This window comes from Symphalangus syndactylus, chromosome 12, assembly GCF_028878055.3.
Source record: "Symphalangus syndactylus isolate Jambi chromosome 12, NHGRI_mSymSyn1-v2.1_pri, whole genome shotgun sequence".
In the NCBI taxonomy this organism is placed as follows: domain Eukaryota; kingdom Metazoa; phylum Chordata; class Mammalia; order Primates; family Hylobatidae; genus Symphalangus; species Symphalangus syndactylus.
Window position 1 is genome coordinate 100,175,486 of NC_072441.2, and position 21,940 is coordinate 100,197,425.

A 21,940-nucleotide genomic window follows, 5' to 3' on the forward strand; every position below is an offset into this window, starting at 1 on the left:
TGTATATAATTGTATGTGCTAGACTTTTATAAGACTGGCAGCACAGTAAGTTTGTTTACACCAGCATCAGTATAAACATGTGAGTAATGTGTTGCACTACAATGGCTAGGAACCCATAGGAATTTTTCAGCTCCATTATAATTTTATGGGACCACCATTGTATATGCAGTCTGTCATTGACTCAAATGTTATGTGTTACATGATAGTGACTTAAAATCCTAACAATTACCTTATTAATAGGCTGAAACACACTCTGTAAAGCAATACCAGTTTATTAACTTTGGTCCGATGGCTGGATTATTTACTCTTTTCTTCAGTGATTTTCATGACAGACTTCAGAATAAGTTTGTTAGTCTTTGGATAGCCCTGGATTAGGCCGTGGTTTTCACCTTCTATATATTATTATTATATATATATATATTTTATAATAATATATATGATCCAGATATAAAGTGGTGCTTGCCATTCAGTGGAACAGTGGATAAAGAACAGAAAGCAGTTCAGGAGGAACAAATGAATGGCACCAGGAAGGAACACAACAGAGCACCCGAATGTTATCATGGGCTGTTTCTCAGCCTAACTTCCGCATTATGAGACACTTATTAAGAATTTTTTAAAAGTTTATCACAGTGTTAGAGTGCAATAATAGGGATATGAGATAAATCAACAGAATGTTGCTGGAATGGGATAAAGAAAAGATAAAAATCAATCAAGAAAAATGCTTCCCCTTTGCTTGACATTGGTAATGAGACATGACTCCATTTAATACCTACATTTTAAGAGAGATATGAAAAATTTGAGAGGGGTACCACAGATGAGCAACTGAATGATTCAGGATTGCAATCTGGTAATGTAAGTGGTGGGGGCCTGAGGAGGACTTTATGGGAAAAGGTGTTGTTTTGACTTGGGTAGAAGGTTAATATCGACTTAACTGCCTCAAAATAAATTAGATTTCAGTGTAAGAAGGATGTTCAGCCGCAGTTCATCTTCCGAGGGAAAATAAACAAACTAGTATAAACTGCTACCAGAGACATAGATTGAGCAAAAGAATGAACTCCATGAAACTGACTGCTATTGAACAAAGAGGGGTAACATCATGATAAGTTGTGGGTTTTCTTTCAGTGATTGTCTTTTTAAAATGAGATTTATCCATTGGGGTTGGGTAATTTGGCTGTCTCATTTTCTAAAAGTGTGATTCTCTAAGGCAGTATTTTGGATAAAGTATATTTGCCAAGGAATTAAAAGAGCTTTGTCTGACATTTGGTTAAATTTGTTATTTGCATACTTTAAAGCATTCATTCAACAAATATATATTAGACATGGACTTATGTTAGTAAATATTTTTATAATAGTAGGAAACATAGGAATATGTGCTATTATTGTCATTGAAAAACAATGTGTAATTTCTTGCCTAACCTCTGCTTTTGATTATTTATACAGTTTTTTGTAATGAAATAATTTAAACTTAGTATAATATATTGACATATCTGTTGTTGTTGCTTGATTATCAGCTTTGAGATTTTCCTTAGAGAATGCATGATTTATAAGTTCAAAAAAACATCATTTTGGGTCAAATCATACACATAAGGGCTGCTTTCCAAACATTTGGCAGTAAATTCTGACCTCCTGATTAATGTCAAGTAGTTTACTTAATATATGATGTTGTCATGGTGACAATTACTCAAAAACATAAACATGGAAAATAGAAAAAAATAAAAAAGAAAGAAAGAGAGATGGCTGATGGCTTTCTTATGTATTTCTCCTGCTTTAAACATATTCCAGTAAGGGGTAAGAAAGATAACTTTTCCTTGCATGCCTTTTTATACTTTTTGAATTTTGAGCTATATGAATATATTGCTAATTTTAAAATGTTACATTATAATATTTTAAAATTTTAAAACAAAACTTTGGCCTTGTTTTATAAATAAAATCTCTTAAAAATTTTTCTTTTGAATTAAAAAATATCAGATTTCCCAGAATAATTTACTTCAATCTATTTTAATCTATACTCAGATCATTATGTGAGAGTGTTACTCTTTTCTTTGTTTTCAGGGCTTTGCATAAGGTGACTTGAATAATATATGCAAAAGATATTTTGTGAATGAATGCTTGTGAAATCTTTTAAATATTCCTTTAATACAGAAGAATATATTCTTTTCAAGACACTTACATAAGCCAGTTTTTGGTAGAATTCTGCCTATTCATGAAAGCAGGCATCCTTGAGACTTATTTTTCTTACAGCTTTACTGAAGTATACTTGACAAATAAAAATTATATCTATTTAAGGTGTACAATGTGATGTTTTGATATATGTTATGAAATGATGACCACAGTCAAGTTAATTAACATATACATCACCTCACATCATTACTATTTTTGTGTGTGTGTGCAGTGGGAACACTTGAGATTGAGATCTATTCTCTTAGAAAATTTCAAGTTTACAGTGCAATATTCTTTTTTTTTTTTTTTTTTTTTGAGACGGAGTCACTCTGTCACCCAGGCTAGAGTGCAGTGGTGTGATCTCGGCTCACTGCAACCTCCATCTCCTGGGTTCAAGCTATTCTTCTGCCTTAGCCTCCTGAGTAGCTGGAACTACAGATGCGTGCCACCATGCCCAGTTAATTTTTTGTATTTTTAGTAGATACGAGGTTTCACCATGTTAGCCAGGATGGTCTCAATCTCCTGACCTCGTGATCTGCCCCCCTTGGCCTCCCAAAGTGCTGGGATTACAGGCGTGCGCCACCGTGCCCGGCCCAGATTCTTAATTATAGTCACCGTGCTGTGCAGTAGGTTTCCGGAACTTAGTTTGTTGTATTACTGAAAGTTTGTACCCTTTGAGCAACATTTCCCCTTTCCTCCACCACCCCCAGGCCTCTGGCAACAACCTTTTCTACTCTCTTTTTCTATGAGTTCAACTATTTTAGATTCCTTGTAAGTGAGATCATGCACTATTTGTCTTTCTGTGTCTGGTTTATTTCACTTAGCATGATGCCCTCTAGGTTCATCCACATGGTAACAAATGGCAAGATTCTTTCATTTTTAAAGCTGAATATTTCATTATTTCATATGTACGTATTTCATATGTGTATATGTATGTGTATATATGTATATATGCATGTGCAGATATACACATGCATACATATATATATATATACGCACACACACATATATACACATACATACATCTCACATTTTTTTTATCCATTCATCTGTTAAGTTGTTTCCACATCTTGGCTATTGTGGATAATGCTGCAATGAATGTGGGGTTGAGACTTTATAATGAACTAACCACTAACTAAGCTTTTTCAAATAAGAAAGTACAGTTGAAAACAACAGTAGCTTCCTACTTAAAATAATAAAGGAAAAGGGGAGAGAATTCGTGTTTTATTTGTCTTTTTCCTTTTCTCTCTCTATTTTCTTTTCTTTTTTTTTTTTTTGAGACCTTACTATGAACCAAAATAATATGATACAATCTAAGGTGGCAGGCAGTGTTAAGGGCTGTGTTCAGGTTAGGGTGCTATTACTTAGTATTACAGCCAGAGGATCAGAAATACCCAAGTCCTCTGAGACTACGGCAATCACTTCCCCTATGGTCGCTGAGGATGCAATAATGGCAAAGAAAAGCTAAATAACACCTCGTTATTTTTTGGGGATTTGTCCCCAAATCTTAGTGCAAAAAACTCTGGCCAGCCAGGCCAGACCATGTATCTGGAGCAACCACTTCTCCTGAGGTGGTGAGGCATAGGTAGCTTCAAATCAAAGGAGGCCTTTACTATCCCAATGTTCATATCCAAGTTTTTGCATCTTATCATATTCTAACCACATGTAAAAGGACATCAGCCTTGGCCTTAAAGATGCCAAGCACATGAAGGTGTAAACCAGAGGGACAGCTATGCCTTTGTGTGCTGATCTTTTCCTGTTAATCCCTTTAGCAAGGGTGGCCCAATCTACCAAACCATTGCCACTCCTGCTCCTGGAGGACAGAGGCAGTGTATGAGGAAGGTAGTGGGAGTGGTTTTAAAGGACGCTTTTTCCTAAGGGCATCAGACATGGTAACCCTACGGTGGTCAAAAGTGGCTGGGCTACACTGCAGTTCTTCTAGTCATTTGTTTCAAAGCCCAAAGCAAGCATACCTCCTGTTTATACTAATGGCACATGTAACCCTTTTTGTCCTGAGGCTGAGTATTTGGCACAGACACAAGCTGGTCTTTTTAACCAAGTGTACAATGTAGTCTGGAGATCTAGTGTTATTAATTGTCCATTTTCAGCCTATCTAAAGAAGCAATCTTAGTACATCCACTTATGTGTATGTGCATGTTAAAGACCTAACTGGTCTTTAGCCTGATTCACTTTTCAAAAATACAGCTTTACTGGGTGAAGGATAAATGGAAACTCTCTGTACTATTCTTCCAATGCTTGGTAAGTCTAAAATTATCTCAAAAAAGTTTTTTTAGAAAGTGGAAAATAAAAGATAGAACAAAATGACAATCTCTTTCAGGGAAAAAAAAGGTGAGAGTAAGGGAGTAAAGATATTTTACTTTAAGGGAGTAAAGATATTTCTACATGTTTAATATGTATACACATACACAACATACAGCTTTTATGATACCACACTGCTCAAAAACTCTCAGTGACTTCTTATAATTTATAGGTTGCAGTTCAAATTTGTAAGTCTTGGAATGTAAAGGTCTCTTAAATTGAGCCCCAGCCTACCTTCCCAGTGTTATAGGTTACTATTATCCTGCTCCAGATCCCTAGCCAAACTGGGCTCCTCCCTGACCTCCAGCAGGGATTTCCCCTTCTACTTCATGAAATCTACAGCAACCAACCCTGCAAGGAACATTTAAATTCTTACTTCCTTCAAGAAGTCTTCCCGGATCACCTCCAACTCAAGGTAATACTTTATTCCTCTGTGACAAATGTTGCATAGAAACCTTTAATGCTTCATTAAAATATATTATTTTTAATATTCATGTTATATGCTTATGTCTCATCTCTCCACTAGAATTTTTAAGCTTTTCAAAGTCAGGACCTCATATTTTTTTTGAATTCTTCACATTGCTTAAAATCTTAATTAATTAATGAATCCCACAAACTTTTATCAATTATCTTTTGTGTGCCGGACACTGTGCTGGGTGCTTGGAGTATGAAGCATAATAAAAAGATTTCTTAAGGAAGGCTTTCTTGTTTCCCCCCCGGCCAACTTAGAGGGTCTCTCTTCCGAGATCCCACTGCATCCTGTCCTAATCACTATCTTATTAATACTTAGGGGTATTGCACCATATGGTTTGTGGATTATGTGTCTGTTTCCTCCAGGATGCAAGCACCTTAAGAATAGACAGTTGTTCTTTTTTCATTATATCCCCTGAACTCAGAATGTAGAAATGCTCAATATATGTGTGCTGAATGAAAAACTGCAGCTGAAAGTTGTGGTTGATTAGTGGAATAATTATAGCTGATACCCTCAATTAAATAGGTGATTAGCTTTCAAACAAAATACATTCTTGTGATTTCTTTTCTTTCTCCTCTTCCAATTAATGTATATTTTTAATCATGATGTATACATCATCACTAAAGTAGCTCACGACATAAGGTTTATACATGCTGTAATATGAATACATTTGCCATCATAGTGATCACATCATATATAGATACTACAGATATATACAAGTTTTTTGAATTCCGGGAACAAATGTGCACTGCCAATTTGTTTATCTCTAGCTATAGGTATCAAGTTAGGATTAGACCTGGATCCCCTGAAGACAAGTAATCCAATGTGGGTTTTAATCTGTTTTTGAATTCTAAGTAGCTAGCACAAGCAAGGTGCCTAGAACATAGTATACAATAAAAAGTGTTTGCAGAATTAATTATATGAATAATTGCAATTCCTCATCCTACTCAACGTACTTTTTTGCTAGTCATTTTAATCTCTTATATTTTTTATCAGAGCTGCTCATTAGAACTTACTCATTTTAATTTTTTTAATTTTTTTTTACTCATCAAATAGAACTTACTCGTTTTAATTTTCTACTACTCTTCCTGCCTTTTTGCTCTAAAATCCTAAAATGCCAAAAGTGGGAGCTTGAGACTAAAAAGGAGCAACAAAGATTTATGTCATCCAGAAGTTCATTCTCAGATCTATATAAATGGCAAAGCATTGCATTTTTTTTTTTAATATTTTAGGTTCTAGGGTACATGTGCACAATGTGCAGGTTTGTTACATATGTATACATGTGCCATGTTGGTGTGCTGCACCCATTAACTCATCATTTAGCATTAGGTATATCTCCTAATGCTGTCCCTCCCCCCTCCCCCCACCCCATGTCAGGCCCTGGTGTGTGATGTTCCTCACCCTGTGTCCAAGTGTTCTCATAGTTCAGTTCCCACCTATGAGTGAGAACATGCAGTGTTTGGTGTTCTGTCCTTGTGATAGTTTGCTCAGAATGATGGTTTCCAGCTTCATCCATGTCCCTACAAAGGACATGAACTCATCCTTTTTTATGGCTGCATAGTGTTCCATGGTGTATATGTGCCACATTTTCTTAATCCAGTCTATCATTGTTGGAAATTTGGGCTGGTTCCAAGTCTTTGCTATGGTGAATAGTGCCGCAATAAACATACGTGTGCATGTGTCTTTATAGCAGCATGATTTATAATCCTTTGGGTATATACTCAGTAATAGGATGGCTGGGTCAAATGGTATTTTAGTTCTAGATCCTTGAGGAATCGCCACACCGACTTCCACAATGGTTGAACTAGTTTACAGTCCCACCAACTGTGTAAAAGTGTTCCTATTTCTCCACATCCTCTCCAGCATCTGTTGTTTCCTGACTTTTTAATGATCACCATTCTAACTGGTATGAGATGGTATCTCATTGTGGTTTTGATTAAAGCATTGTATTCTTAACTGAAAATTGCTGATTCTTACTAACAAAGGAAATCTCATTTTTTTTCCATATAATTGAGGCCCTCACTTATTTACTTAGGACAAACAGGTACATAATTTGCCTTCATAGAATTATCAAAATCAGTGTACTGAAAATTTAAATGCAGTCACAATTATTTAGTTCATGTTGCTCCAATATATCACATTAGGAACTTGAAGTAGAGAGACTCCGAGTTTTTAAACTGTGTCTTGATAACTCATATTACCACAGTAAGATTTTTTTTAAGTGCAATTTCCTGCAAAGTGGAGATTAATTCCTGATGCTTTGAGGGTTTGGGTTCTTCAGATAAAAGACTACAAAGGGAAAATATGAACATACCATCTCCAGGAGTAATTATATTCTTTAGCATTCGTGGATGTTATGCCATTTTCCTGAACATTAGCACAACTTTGCTCTATTTCAGAATAAAACAAACATTTCCTTGTGGCTTTAACTACCTATATCATAATTCACTGTGCAATAGCCTTCAGTGCTAGGATGTTAGGTAAATACTTGATTAATGAGTTACTTTAAATTACTAATCATTAAATATGGTCTCCCTGTCTTTTTTTTTTTCTTTTCTTTTCTTTTTATTATACTTAAAGTTTTAGGGTACATGGGCATAATGTGCAGGTTTGTTACATATGTATCCATGTGCCATGTTGGTGTGCTGCGCCCATTAACTCGTCATTTAGCATTAGGTTTATCTCCTAATGCTGTCCCTCCCTCCTCTCCCCCCAACAGTCCCCAGAGTGTGATGTTCCCCTTCCTGTGTCCATGAGTTCTCATTGTTCAATTCCCACCTATGAGTGAGAACATGCGGTGTTTGGTTTTTTGTCCTTGCGATAGTTTGCTGAGAATAATGGTTTCCAGTTTCATCCATGTCCCTACAAAGGACATGAACTCATCATTTTTATGGCTGCATAGTATTCCATGGTGTATATGTGCCACATTTTCTTAATCCAGTCTATCGTTGTTGGACATTTGGGTTGGTTCCAGGTCTTTGCTATTGTGAATAGAGCTGCAATAAACATACGTGTGCATGTGTCTTTATAGCAGCATGATTTATAGTCCTTTGGGTATATACCCAGTAATGGGATGGCTGGGTCAAATGGTATTTCTAGTTCTAGATCCCTGAGTAATCGCCACACCAACTTCCACAATGGTTGAACTAGTTTACAGTCGCACCAACTGTGTAAAAGTGTTCCCATTTCTCCACATCCTCTCCAGCACCTGTTGTTTCCTGACTTTTGTTTTTTGTTTTTTTTTTGTTTTTTTTTGTTTTTTTTATTATACTTTAGGGTTTTAGGGTACATGTGCACAATGAGCAGGTTTGTTACATATGTATCCATGTGCCATGTTGATTTCTTGCACCAATTAACTCGTCATTTAGCATTAGGTATATCTCCTAATGCTGTCCCTGCCCCCTCCCCCACCCCACAAAAGTCCCCGGAGTGTGATGTTCCCCTTCCTGTGTCCATGAGTTCTCATTGTTCAATTCCCACCTATGAGTGAGAACGTGCGGTGTTTGGTTTTTTGTCCTTGCGATAGTTTACTGAGAATGATGTTTTCCAGTTTCATCCATGTCCCTACAAAGGACACGAACTCATCATTTTTTATGGCTGCATAGTATTCCATGGTGTATATGTGCCACATTTTCTTAATCCAGTCTATCATTGTTGGACATTTGGGTTGGTTCCAACTCTTTGCTATTGTGAATAGTGCTGCAATAAACATATGTGTGCATGTGTCTTTATAGCAGCATGATTTATAGTCCTTTGGGTATATACCCAGTAATGGGATGGCTGGGTCAAATGGTATTTCTAGTTCGAGATCCCTGAGGAATCGCCACACTGACTTCCACAATGGTTGAACTAGTTTACAGTCCCACCAACAGTGTAAAAGTGTTCCTATTTCTCCACATCCTCTCCAGCACCTGTTGTTTCCTGATTTTTTAATGATGGCCATTCTAACTGGTGTGAGATGGTATCTCACTGTGGTTTTGATTTGCATTTCTCTGATGGCCAGTGATGATGAGCATTTCTTCATGTGTTTTTTGGCTGCATAAATGTCTTCTTTTGAGAAGTGTCTGTTCATGTCCTATGCCCACTTTTTGATGGGGTTGTTTGTTTTTTTCTTGTAAATTTGTTTGAGTTCATTGTAGATTCTGGATATTAGCCCTTTGTCAGATGAGTAGGTTGCAAAAATTTTCTCCCATTCTGTAGGTTGCCTGTTCACTCTGATGGTAGTTTCTTTTGCTGTGCAGAAGCTCTTTAGTTTAATGAGATCCCATTTGTCGATTATGGCTTTTGTTACCATTGCTTTTGGTGTTTTAGACATGAAGTCCTTGCCCACGCCTATGTCCTGAATGGTATTGCCTAGGTTTTCTTGTAGGATTTTAATGGTTTTAGGTCTAACATATAAGTCTTTAATCCATCTTGAATAAATTTTTGTATAAGGTGTAAGGAAGGGATCCAGTTTCAGCTCTCTATATATGGCTAGCCAGTTTTCCCAGAACCATTTATTAAATAGGGAATCCTTTCCCCATTTCTTGTTTTTGTGAGGTTTGTCAAAGATCAGATAGTTGTAGATATGCAGCATCATTTCTGAGGGCTCTGTTCTGTTCCATTGATCTATGTCTCTGTTGTGGTACCAGTACCATGCTGTTTTGGTTACTGTAGCCTTGTAGTATAGTTTGAAGTCAGGTAGTGTGATGCCTCCAGCTTTGTTCTTTTGGCTTAGGATTGACTTGGCGATGCGGGCTCTTTTTTTGTTCCATATGAACTTTAAAGTAGTTTTTTCCAATTCTGTGAAGAAAGTCATTGGTAGCTTGATGGGGATGGCATTGAATCTATAAATTACCTTGGGCAGTATGGCCATTTTCACGATATTGATTCTTCCAACCCATGAGCACGGAATGTTCTTCCATTTGTTTGTATCCTCTTTTATTTCATTGAGCAGTGGTTTGTAGTTCTCCTTGAAGAGGTCCTTCACATCCCTTGTAAGTTGGATTCCTAGGTATTTTATTCTCTTTGAAGCAATTGTGAATGGGAGTTCACTCATGATTTGACTCTCTGTTTGTGATTGGTGTACAAGAATGCTTGTGATTTTTGTACATTAATTTTGTATCCTGAGACTTTGCTGAAGTTGCTAATCAGCTTAAGGAGATTTTGGGCTGAGACAATGGGGTTTTCTAGATATACAATCATGTCATCTGCAAACAGGGACAATTTGACCTCCTCTTTTCCTAATTGAATACCCTTTATTTCCTTCTCCTGCCTGATTGCTCTGGCCAGAACTTCCAGCACTATGTTGAATAGGAGTGGTGAGAGAGGGCATCCCTGTCTTATGCCAGTTTTCAGAGGGAATGCTTCCAGTTTTTGCCCATTCAGTATGATATTGGCTGTGGGTTTGTCGTAGATAGCTCTTATTATTTTGCGATACGTCCCATCAATACCTAATTTATTGAGAGTTTTTAGCATGAAGGGTTGTTAAATTTTGTCAAAGGCCTTTTCTGCATCTATTGAGATAATCATGTGGTTTTTGTCTTTGGTTCTGTTTATATGCTGGATTACATTTATTGATTTGCGTATGTTGAACCAGCCTTGCATCCCAGGGATGAAGCCCACTTGATCATGGTGGATAAGCTTTTTGATGTGCTGCTGGATTCGGCTTGCCAGTATTTTATTGAGGATTTTTGCATCAATGTTCATCAAGGATATTGGTCTGAAATTCTCTTTTTTGGTTATGTCTCTGCCAGGTTTTGGTATCAGGACGATGCTGGCTTCATAAAATGTGTTAGGGAGGATTCCCTCTTTTTCTATCGATTGGAATAGTTTCAGAAGGAATGGTACCAGTTCCTCCTTGTACCTCTGGTAGAATTCAGCTGTGAATCCATCAGGTCCTGGACTCTTTTTGGTTGGTAAGCTATTGATTATTGCCACAATTTCAGAACCTGTTATTGGTCTATTCAGAGATTCAACTTCTTCCTGGTTTAATCTTGGGAGGGTGTATTTGTCGAGGAATTTATCCATTTCTTCTAGATTTTCTAGTTTATTTGCGTAGAGGTGTTTGTAGTATTCTCTGATGGTAGATTGTATTTCTGTGAGATCGGTGGTGATATCCCCTTTTTCGTTTTTTATTGCATCTATTTGATTCTTCTCTCTTTTCTTCTTTATTAGTCTTGCTAGCGGTCCATCAGTTTTGTTGATCTTTTCAAAAAACCAGCTCCTGGATTCATTAATTTTTTGAAGGGTTTTTTGTGTCTCTATTTCCTTCAGTTCTGCTGTGAATTTAGTTATTTCTAGCCTTCTGCTAGCTTTTGAATGTGTTTGCTCTTGCTTTTCTAGTTCTTTTAATTGTGATGTTAGGGTGTCAATTTTGGATCTTTCCTGCTTTCTCTTGTGGGCATTTAGTGCTATAAATTTCCCTCTACACACTGCTTTGAACGTGTCCCAGAGATTCTGGTATGTTGTGTCTTTGTTCTCGTTGGTTTCAAAGAACATCTTTATTTCTGCCTTCATTTCATTATGTACCCAATAGTCATTCAGGAGCAGGTTGTTCAGTTTCCATGTAGTTGAGCGGTTTTGAGTGAGTTTCTTAATCCTGAGGTCTAGTTTGATTGCACTGTGGTCTGAGAGGCAGTTTGTTATAATTTCTGTTCTTTTACATTTGCTGAGGAGTGCTTTACTTCCAACTATGTGGTCAATTTTGGAATAGGTGTGGTGTGTTGCTGAAAAAAATGTATATTCTGTTGACTTGGGGTGGAGAGTTCTGTAGATGTCTATTAGGTCCACTGATGGGGAGAATGGAACCAAGTTGGAAAACACTCTGCAAGATATTATCCAGGAGAACTTCCCCAATCTAGCAAGGCAGGCCAGCATTCAGATTCAGGAAATACAGAGAACGCCACAAAGATACTCCTCGAGAAGGGCAACTCCAAGACACATAATTGTCAGATTCACCAAAGTTGAAATGAAGGAAAAAATGTTAAGGGCAGCCAGAGAGAAAGGTCGGGTTACCCACAAAGGGAAGCCCATCAGACTAACAGCTGATCTCTCAGCAGAAACTCTACAAGCCAGAAGAGAGTGGGGGCCGATATTCAACATTCTTAAAGAAAAGAATTTTCAACCCAGAATTTCCTATCCCGCCAAACTAAGCTTCATAAGTGAAGGAGAAATAAAATACTTTACATACAAGCAGACGCTGAGTGATTTTGTCACCACCAGGCCTGCCCTAAAAGAGCTCCTGAAGGAAGCACTAAACATGGAAGGAACAACCGGTACCAGCCACTGCAAAAACATGCCAAATTGTAAAGACCATCGAGGCTAGGAAGAAACTATAGCAGCTAACAAGCAAAATAACCAACTAACATCATAATGACAGGATCAGATTCACACATAACAATATTAACGTTAAATGTAAATGGGCTAAATGCTCCAATCAAAAGACACAGACTGGCAAACTGGATAAGGAGTCAGGACCCATCAGTGTGCTGTATTCAGGAAACCCATCTCACATGCAGAGACACACATAGACTCAAAATAAAGGGATGGAGGAAGATCTATCAAGCAACTGGAAAACAAAAAAAGGCAGGGGTTGCAATCCTAGTCTCTGATAAAATAGACTTTAAACCAACAAAGATCAGAAGAGACAAAGAAGGCCATTACATAATGGTAAAGGGATCAATTCAACAAGAAGAGCTAACTATCCTAAATATATATGCACCCAACACAGGAGCACCCAGATTCATAAAGCAAGTCCTCAGTGACCTACAAAGGGACTTAAACTCCCACACAATAATAATGGGAGATTTTAACACCCCACTGTCAACATTAGACAGATCAACGAGACAGGAAGTTAACAAGGATATCCAGGAATTGAACTCAGCTCTACATAAAGTGTTTCCTGACTTTTTAATTGATCGCCATTCTAACTGGTGTGAGATGGTATCTCATTGTGGTTTTGATTTGCATTTCTCTGATGGCCAGTGATGATGAGCATTTTTTCATGTGTCTTTTGGCTGCATAAATGTCTTCTTTTGAGAAGTGTCTGTTCATGTCCTTCGCCCACTTTTTGATGTGGTTGTTTTTTTTTCTTGTAAATTTGTTTGAGTTCATTGTAGATTCTGGATATTAGCCCTTTGTCAGATGAATAGGTTGTGAAAATTTTCTCCCATTTTGTAGGTTGCCTGTTCACTCTGATGGTAGCTTCTTTTGCTGTGCAAAGCTCTTTAGTTTAATGAGATCTCATTTGTCAATTTTGGCTTCTGTTGCCGTTGGTTTTGGTGTTTTAGACATGAAGTCCTTGCCCATGCCTATGTCCTGAATGGTATTGCCTAGGTTTTCTTCTAGGGTTTTTATGGTTTTAGGTCTAACATGTAAGTCTTTAATCCATCTTGAATTAATTTTTGTATAAGGTGTAAGGAAGGGATCCAGTTTCAGCTTTCTACATATGGCTAGGCCGTTTTCCCAGCACCATTTATTAAATAGGGAATCCTTTCCCCATTGCTTGTTTTTGTCAGGTTTGTCAAAGATCAGGTAGTTGTAGATATGTGGCATTATTTCTGAGGCCTCTGTTCTGTTCCATTGATCTATGTCTCTGTTGTGGTACCAGTATCATGCTGTTTGGGTTACTATAGCCCTGTGGTATAGTTTGAAGTCAGGTAGCATGATGCCTCCAGCTTTGTTCTTTTGGCTTAGGATTTACTTGGCGATGCAGGCTCTTTTTTGGTTCCGTATGAACTCTAAAGTAGTTTTTTCCAATTCTGTGAAGAAAGTCATTGGTAGCTTGATAGGGATGGCATTGAATCTCTAAATTACCTTGGGCAGTATGGCCATTTTCACGATATTGATTCTTCCAACCCATGAGCATGGAATGTTTTTCTATTTGTTTGTATCCTCTTTTATTTCATTGAGCAGTGGTTTGTAGTTCTCCTTGAAGAGGTCCTTCACGTCCCTTGTAAGTTGGATTCCTAGGTATTTTATTCTCTTTGAAGCAATTGTGAATGGCAGTTCACTCATGATTTGGCTCTCTGTTTGTCTGCTATTGGTGTACAAGAATGCTTGTGATTTTTGTACATTGATTTTGTATCATGAGACTTTGCTGAAGTTGCTGATCAGCTTGAGGCGATTTTGGGCTGAGACAATGGGGTTTTCTAGATATACAATCATGTCATCTGCAAACAGGGACAGTTTGACTTCCTCTTTTCCTAATTGAATACCCTTTATTTCCTTCTCCTGCCTAATGCCCTGGCCAGAACTTCCAACACTGTGTTGAATAGGAGTGGTGAGAGAGGGCATCCCTGTCTTGTGCCAGTTTTCAAAGGGAATGCTTCCAGTTTTTGCCCATTCAGTATGATATTGACTGTGGGTGTGTCATAAATAACTCTTATTATTTTGAGATACGTCCCATCAATACCTAATTTATTGAGAGTTTTTAGCGTGAAGGGCTGTTGAATTTTGTCAAAGGCCTTTTCTGCATCTATTGAGATAATCATGTGGTTTTTGTCTTTGGTTCTGTTTATATGCTGGATTACATTTATTGATTTGCGTATGTTGAACCAGCCTTGCATCCCAGGGATGAAGCCCACTTGATCATGGTGGATAAGCTTTTTGATGTGCTGCTGGATTTGGTTTGCCAGTATTTTATTGAGGATTTTCGCATCAATGTTCATCAAGGATATTGGTCTGAAATTCTCTTTTTTTGTTGTGTCTCTGCCAGGCTTTGGTATCAGGATGATGCTGGCCTCATAAAATGTGTTAGGGAGGATTCCCTCTTTTTCTATCAATTGGAATAGTTTCAGAAGGAATGGTACCAGTTCCTCCTTGTACCTCTGGTAGAATTCGGCTGTGAATCCATCAGGTCCTGGACTCTTTTTGGTTGGTAAGCTATTGATTATTGCCACAATTTCAGAGCCTGTTATTGGTCTATTCAGAGATTCAACTTCTTCCTGGTTTAGTCTTGAGAGGGTGTATGCATCGAGAAATTTATCCATTTCTTCTAGATTTTCTAGTTTATTTGCGTAGAGGCGTTTGTAGTATTCTCTGATGGTAGATTGTATTTCTGTGGGATCGGTGGTGATATCGCCTTTATCATTTTTTATTGCGTCTATTTGATTCTTCTCTCTTTTCTTCTTTATTAGTCTTGCTAGCGGTCTATTGATTTTGTTGATCTTTTCAAAAAACCCGTTCCTGGATTCATTAATTTTTTGAAGGGTTTTTTTGTGTCTCTATTTCCTTCAGTTCTGCTCTGATTTTAGTTATTTCTTGCCTTCTGCTAGCTTTTGAATGTGTTCGCTCTTGCTTTTCTAGTTCTTTTAATTGGGATGTTAGGGTGTCAATTTTGGATCTTTCCTGCTTTCTCTTGTGGACATTTAGTGCTATAAATTTCCCTCTACACACTGCTTTGAATGTGTCCCAGAGATTCTGGTATGTTGTGTCTTTGTTCTCATTGGTTTCAAAGAACATCTTTATTTCTGCCTTCATTTCATTATGTACCCAGTAGTCATTCAGGAGCAGGTTGTTCAGTTTCCATGTAGTTGAGTGGTTTTAAGTGAATTTCTTAATCCTGAGTTCTAGTTTGATTGCACTGTGGTCTGAGAGACAGTTTGTTATAATTTCTGTTCTTTTACATTTGCTGAGGAGAGAAGACTGGCAAATTGGATAAGGAGTGAAGACCCATCAGTGTGCTGTATTCAGGAAACCCATCTCACGTGCAGAGACACACGTAGGCTCAAAATAAAGGGATGGAGGACGATCTACCAAGCAAATGGAAAACAAAAAAAGGCAGGGGTTGCAATCCTAGTCTCTGATAAAATAGACTTTAAACCAACAAAGATCAAAAGAGACATAAAGGCCATTACATAATGGTAAAGGGATCAATTCAACAAAAAGAACTAACTACCCTAAATATATATGCACCCAATACAGGAGCACCCAGATTCATAAAGCAAGTCCTGAGTGACCTACAAAGAGACTTAGACTCCCACACAATAATAATGGGAGATTTTAACACCCCACTGTTAACATTAGACAGATCAACGAGACAGAAAGTTAGCAAGGATACCCAGGAATTGAACTCACCTCTGCACCAAGTGGACCTAATAGAGATATAAAGAACTGTCCACCCCAAATCAACAGAATATACATTTTTTTCAGCACCACACCACACCTATTCCAAAATTTTTTCTTTTCTTGAAATATTAACTACACTGCATTTGGAAAGCAAGAAAGCACACCTGCCATTTCCTCACTATGTGCTATCATTTCTCTTTGTATGTGTTAACACAGAAAATAAAGGAGAATCCTGTATATTTTAACAAAAGTTTTAGTGGTCATAGCAGGGTGAATGCTTTCAATAGGGCTGAGTATGTAATTGTTCTAATATCGAGACAATTGCCTGATTGAGAACAGCTCTCTGGAAAAGCTCCAAGTATGTGTCCAGATTACCACAGGGTGCTTGGAGTGATTAGAATTGCTCATAAGCAACCAAATGCTCTGGCTTGTCTCCACTAAGCAATTGAAGTATATGGGATCCTGAGAGACATGACTTAGTTGAAAGTGTTCTCTTCCTGTTCTAGCCTTCTTTGCCTCACTGGAAATATTAAATGCACAGCAGACCTCTATACAGGAAGCCCAAATGCAGACATTAAGTTTGCAAGGTGTCCCCAGCCAGCTCCACAGGAGACAGGCCCCTCACACAGTCTTATTGCCTATAGAGTCCTGCTCTGATGAGAACTTTCAGACATTTTAAAATTAGGCATAGATTATCAAGCTGCACCAATTTGCCAAGTTGCAAAACCCGAAGATTACCAAGGGGTTTCTTGGTGAAAGATTATCAAGAAGGGGTTTCTACTATTGTTCTAAGAGGTGAAACTTGGCATACATTTTAAGATGAACATGGTCCTTTTGCATTTGAATTTTCAAAGATGCAAATAATTATAAGTCAGGGTTGGTGAAAATAGTAGTAGTCTTTGGATATGTACATTAGGTTTTTTCTTTTGAGCACTCACCATAGTATATCTTGCTCAGTTAACATCACCATGCAATTCTTTTTATAAGACAGAATCCTTCCCTATTTCTGCAATTTGTTTGGAATGAAATTCCATATTGAGGGAAATTTCCTCCATTGCAGGTACTTTTAAGAAGAAGCCTCTCTACCAATTCTCCATCAACCTGAATGAGCTGAGCTGGGGTACTCTCAGAGCTTGAATGGGTCAAATACTCCTTTATTTGCCACTTGGGCTCCTAATTACCCCAAGTCCTGTCTTTTTAGCTACATCTCTGTGACTGCTACTTCTCAGAAGAAAATGATTCATTCTGTTATTTTCATGAAATCATGAAGAATCACATAATCTTTTCATCCTATCATTGGGCATTTAGTCTTAGGGAAAACAACATTTTGCCTAAGGGTATTTGGTTTTCAAATGGTTGAGCCTGACTTTTTGGCTTCTAAGGCCAAGGCCATGGCCACTAATGCCACTGAGCCTTGATCAAATTGCCCTTAAAAATATTCTAGTTAATATAAGACTTTGAATTTGGGGATAGGAAGAAACCTTAGAAAGATCTAGGGTGACTTGAAAGAAAACTTCATGAACAAGATTGACTTACTAGAAAGCATGTTTGTAGGCATGAACATAGGTTAATATTATTCCATTTACTGGCTGAGTGGTGTCGGACTAATTTGTTATTTGATGTGAACATCAGTTTCTAATAACTAAAAAATGGTTTATTGTGATATTTAAATGAACTATCCATAATTTTGTTTCTTTTTTCTTCTTTTGAAGAATTTTGATTTTCAGTTTTAATATCAAGGAACCAAGGGCAAAACTTAACAACATAATGTTGGGTTTTACAGTGTGCAAAGAAATCCCTTGAAGCTCTGTTTATAAACTTAGTTGCATTTTTTTCTAAGTATGTTTAGGGAGCAGATTTGGAAGGAGCTAGAGATCTATGCACTACAAAGCACTAGCTTCTAGATCAATGTTTTCAGAGGGGAAGGATTAGGCAGTAGAAGACTATCACATGAAGATAAGCTAGAGAGTTTTTTGTTTTGTTCTATTTATGTTTTAAATTCATATACTTTGAACTTTAATATATGTTAAATACTTATTTTTAAGTCCTCTCAATATCAAGCGGAGGTGCCATTAATATTCCCATTTAGTGGATAAGGAAACAGGCTTGGGATGTCAGATGTCTTGCCTCATGTCTCATGGCTAATAAATGGAGAAGCTGCCATTTGAACACAGATGTGCTAGACTTAAGCATTTAACAACAAAGCAGGAGGGTAAAGATGTACGGGGCCCACTCTGGAGTCAGGTCACCACTGACTAGCTGTGAAACTTGGGTTCTTAATCTCTGTGTCTCTTCAGTTTCATATCTATAAAATGTGAATATGAATGAAAATAGGATTAAATGAGTTAATATGTGTAAGGCTCCTAGTATGGGGAAATGAAATATAGTAAGAACTTCAGTGTTAATTGGTGTTGTCAATATTACAATTGTTTGTTAGTGACAGTGATTTTAGGGTAATCTGTTTAGAATTTATGAATGGCATATCACAATGCTGTTTTTTTGTTTGTTTGCTTTGTTTTTCTGGCTGAAGGAGCCAGGGAGCATTTCAGCAGGCATTCTCTACATCTCACCTTCTCTAGTCTGCCCACAAACCCCATCATAAATTCTTGCACAGTCCATGTTTGAAGAAGACTGACTGGTGCATTGCACCTTTTTATAACTAAATCATGGAGAAGAAAAATTGCATTTCTGAGTTTCTAGGAATCATGCCAACTCTGTCTTCATTTTATACTAAACTAAAAAATAGAGGGGAAAAAAGATCTGGCTGAGGTGATATTTCTATACTGTTAGAAATAGTGATGTTATTTTTCATGAGCCTGGAGTTTTAAACTTCTGCCCATTCTTTAATTCATGATCTCTTCTGTATGCTGGTCTTGTTTTTCTGTTCCTTTTCAACATAACTTCTGAGGAATAGAGATTGATTAGTTTTGTGCCTCAAAGGACATACCTCCAATTGCTCTAATGAGTCCAAAGGAAGATGTGAGGAATAGCACATAATTCCAAACAGAAGAGGGTTTGTAGCTGGTATGAATTAACTACTGATCTTGATTCTTCCTCCCTATACTTACTCTATACTACCTTCTTTATTCAAGTTCAGCTATTTTGACTTTTGGGGACATATAACAATAAAAATGCTTTCTTTCTAGTTATTATGATCATGTTATTGAATAATTCATTATATATATTTTTAAATGGAATTGAATGCTGTATGATAAAAGTATATGAACAGTTTTTGTATTAGAAGGCAGAAGAAAGTATATGAGTCGAACATAAGAATGAGTTCCTCTGAGTAAAAAGTTACATTTCGGAGAGGTATGACTGCACCTACCTATTTACTACAGAAAATAGGTTAGCTGTGCATTTTATCCAAACTTGTTATTTACTTGCCATTTTCCATTTAAGACAATTGGGTAGAGTAGCTGTATACTGTCTACAAGTGCTGTGCAGGAAGACCTCAGTGCCAGCTTCTCCTTAGTGTAGAGTGAAGAGATACAAGCATGCTTTGGAAAATGTGTTGATATCACCCTTAGACAGAAAGGTTAGGCTGAAGACAATCTCTCACAATGATTGTAAAATTGACTTAACCAATACTTATTGTGTGGTTATCTTCAGTAGTGCTAATTTCTGTACTCACATGTTAGATAGAAGTAAATAGGACGGTGTCAAAAAAAATTTCTGTAAATAGTAGTTATTGAGTCTTTATTCTCTTCGTTGTAGAGGGAAGCTGAGAAAAGGGGATGGGGGATTATATTCCAGACACAAGAAATCTCCAGTATGGAGGTTTGGGAGCATCAAAGAATGGGACTGGAGAACAGCACCTGGTGCCTGTCGAGTGAGAGGTGCTTGCTGCTTACTGAATTGATAAATATTTATTGATGGAGTAAACAGGGTGCTGTGAGAAGAATGATGGGAAACAACCCTCTGGGATGTAACAGGGAAAGGGTAGAGAGTCCCCTAAAGAACTGAAACTCCATCTTCTCGGTAAGTAGTTAACAACTTGGGTGCTGCTGCCTAGTGAGGAAGCCCAAGTTCTTCATAGGTGTGTCTCCAAGCCTTCACTTATTCGTTTTTGTTACATCTGCAAATACAGTAGTCCCCCTTATTCACAGGGACTACATTCCAAGACTCCCCATAGGTGCCTAAAACCACAGATAGTACTGAATCCTATGCATACTATGCTTTTTTTCCATCTGATAACCGAGACAGCTACCAAATAACTAACAGGTGGATAGCAAAGACAGCATGGATACGTCGGACAAAGGGACGATTCATATCCCAGGTGGGATGATGGGAGATTTCATCATGCTACTCAGATTGGTGCACAGTTTATAACTTATGAATTGTTTATTTTTGAAATTTTTCATTTAATATTTTTGGACCACAGCTGACCACAAAAGAGTAAAACTTGGGGAAAGCAAAAACATGAATAAGGGGACTACTATACTTACTACTGTATTGATGTCAGCCTTATGCTGAGTTGGTGGGTCATGTGACCAATAGAGAAGGGTACAGTTCTATGTAAATCAGAGATAAGACACAAGATGTCATGTAATGCCAAGCCAACCACCAAAGAAAAACTGCGGAATTTAGTGAGTTATTGAAGCACTTGCCATCGCGAGTAGGCAGGACAGCATGTGTGGTTGGGAAAACATTTCTTCTTAAACAAACGGTGATGCAGTGCTGAAGAGCACTGAAGGAAGAGTATACACTCATTTCCAGTTTTTCCAAACTTGGCATTTTTAACCAATGTTGGCCTTTTAATCTCTTAGTAATTCTATCATTTGTGCTATGCACATAAAAAGATAGTAAGCTACCATTACAGGTGGTGAATAGCTCTGGAAGGGGCTTGAGCAAGGAAACAATTTTATGAGGCTTGCGTTTTAGAGAGATTATTCTGGTAGAGGTGTGAAGGATGGATTGGAAGGAGGAAAACTTGGAGAAAGGGAAAACATTTCAGAAGTGACTGTGATGTGTGAAAGATGATGGATGCTAGAACTAAGGCACTGACAGTAAAGATGGAGAGCCAGGGATGGAAGAGGGATGTTAAAGTGATAGAATTAGTGCATGATTGATGAGCAGTTGCTAAGGGAGTTGAGAGAGAGGAGTCAGGGATGACGCCAAAGTTTTTGTTAAAGCAAGTGGGCAGAGTGGCAGTATCAATAACTACACAGAGAATCTAGAAGAAGATGCAGGGGGTGGGGATGTTAAATGTAATAATATTTCAGTTTTGGATATACTGAGATTTACACACCTATAAGTCATTCAGGTGAAGACGTCTAATTCAAAATACAAAACTCAGTCTCAAAAGAGAGCTTTTTTTTTTTTTTTTTTTTTTTTTTTAACAAGGTCTTGCTATGTTGCTGTGTTGCCTAAGCTGGTCTCAAACTCCTGACATCAAGCAATCCCCCCACTATAACCTCCCAAAGCACTGGGATTATAGGCTCAAAAGAGAGCTTGAAGTCCCCAAATGAATCAGGGAGAAGTCTAATTTCAAGGAATGAGTTCAGGGTAAGTTTAAAAAGGAAACAAAATTATGGTTAGATTTATTTCTCATTAGAAGTATTAAAGTTTAGGGTTAATAGTTTAGATAATTCTTAGCATTAACGTTTGCCTTTCAAAGATTTAATATTCATTAATTTTGCTTGGCCTATAATTTTATATTTTGCAGTAAACATAAAGCATATTCATCCCTAACTGGAAATCTCTGCAGCTTAAGTCTTCTGGATCATATATGACCAGGACCAAGCCAGGACAACAGTATTTAAGAGCTAAATACCTAAGAGGAATACCAAACTAGAAATCCATAACTCTGGAATGCCAAACTTGAAATTATGATGAGTTACTGGTGATACCATAGTAGTATGTTAATAAGAAAATAGTATGTCATAATAGTATGTTAATAAGAAAAACTAGCTCTGTTGATTTCATTGACTAGAAATA

At 37.4% G+C, this 21,940-nt stretch overlaps 1 protein-coding gene across 15 annotated transcripts in view; it reads left to right on the top strand.

The window, feature by feature from the left end:
• DNM3 (dynamin 3) overlaps positions 1-21,940 on the top strand; it is a 607,865-nt gene that overhangs the window by 330,087 nt on the left and 255,838 nt on the right. The window contains exon 16 of one of the 15 annotated variants that reach the window (XM_063627339.1): positions 951-3,031. The exons of the other annotated variants lie outside the window; for them this stretch is intronic. Within the exon in view, the coding sequence (XP_063483409.1) occupies positions 951-962 (12 nt within the window). The 3' untranslated portion in view covers positions 963-3,031. Of the gene's footprint in view, positions 1-950; positions 3,032-21,940 lie in introns of those variants that run through there. 15 annotated transcript variants of the gene reach the window in all.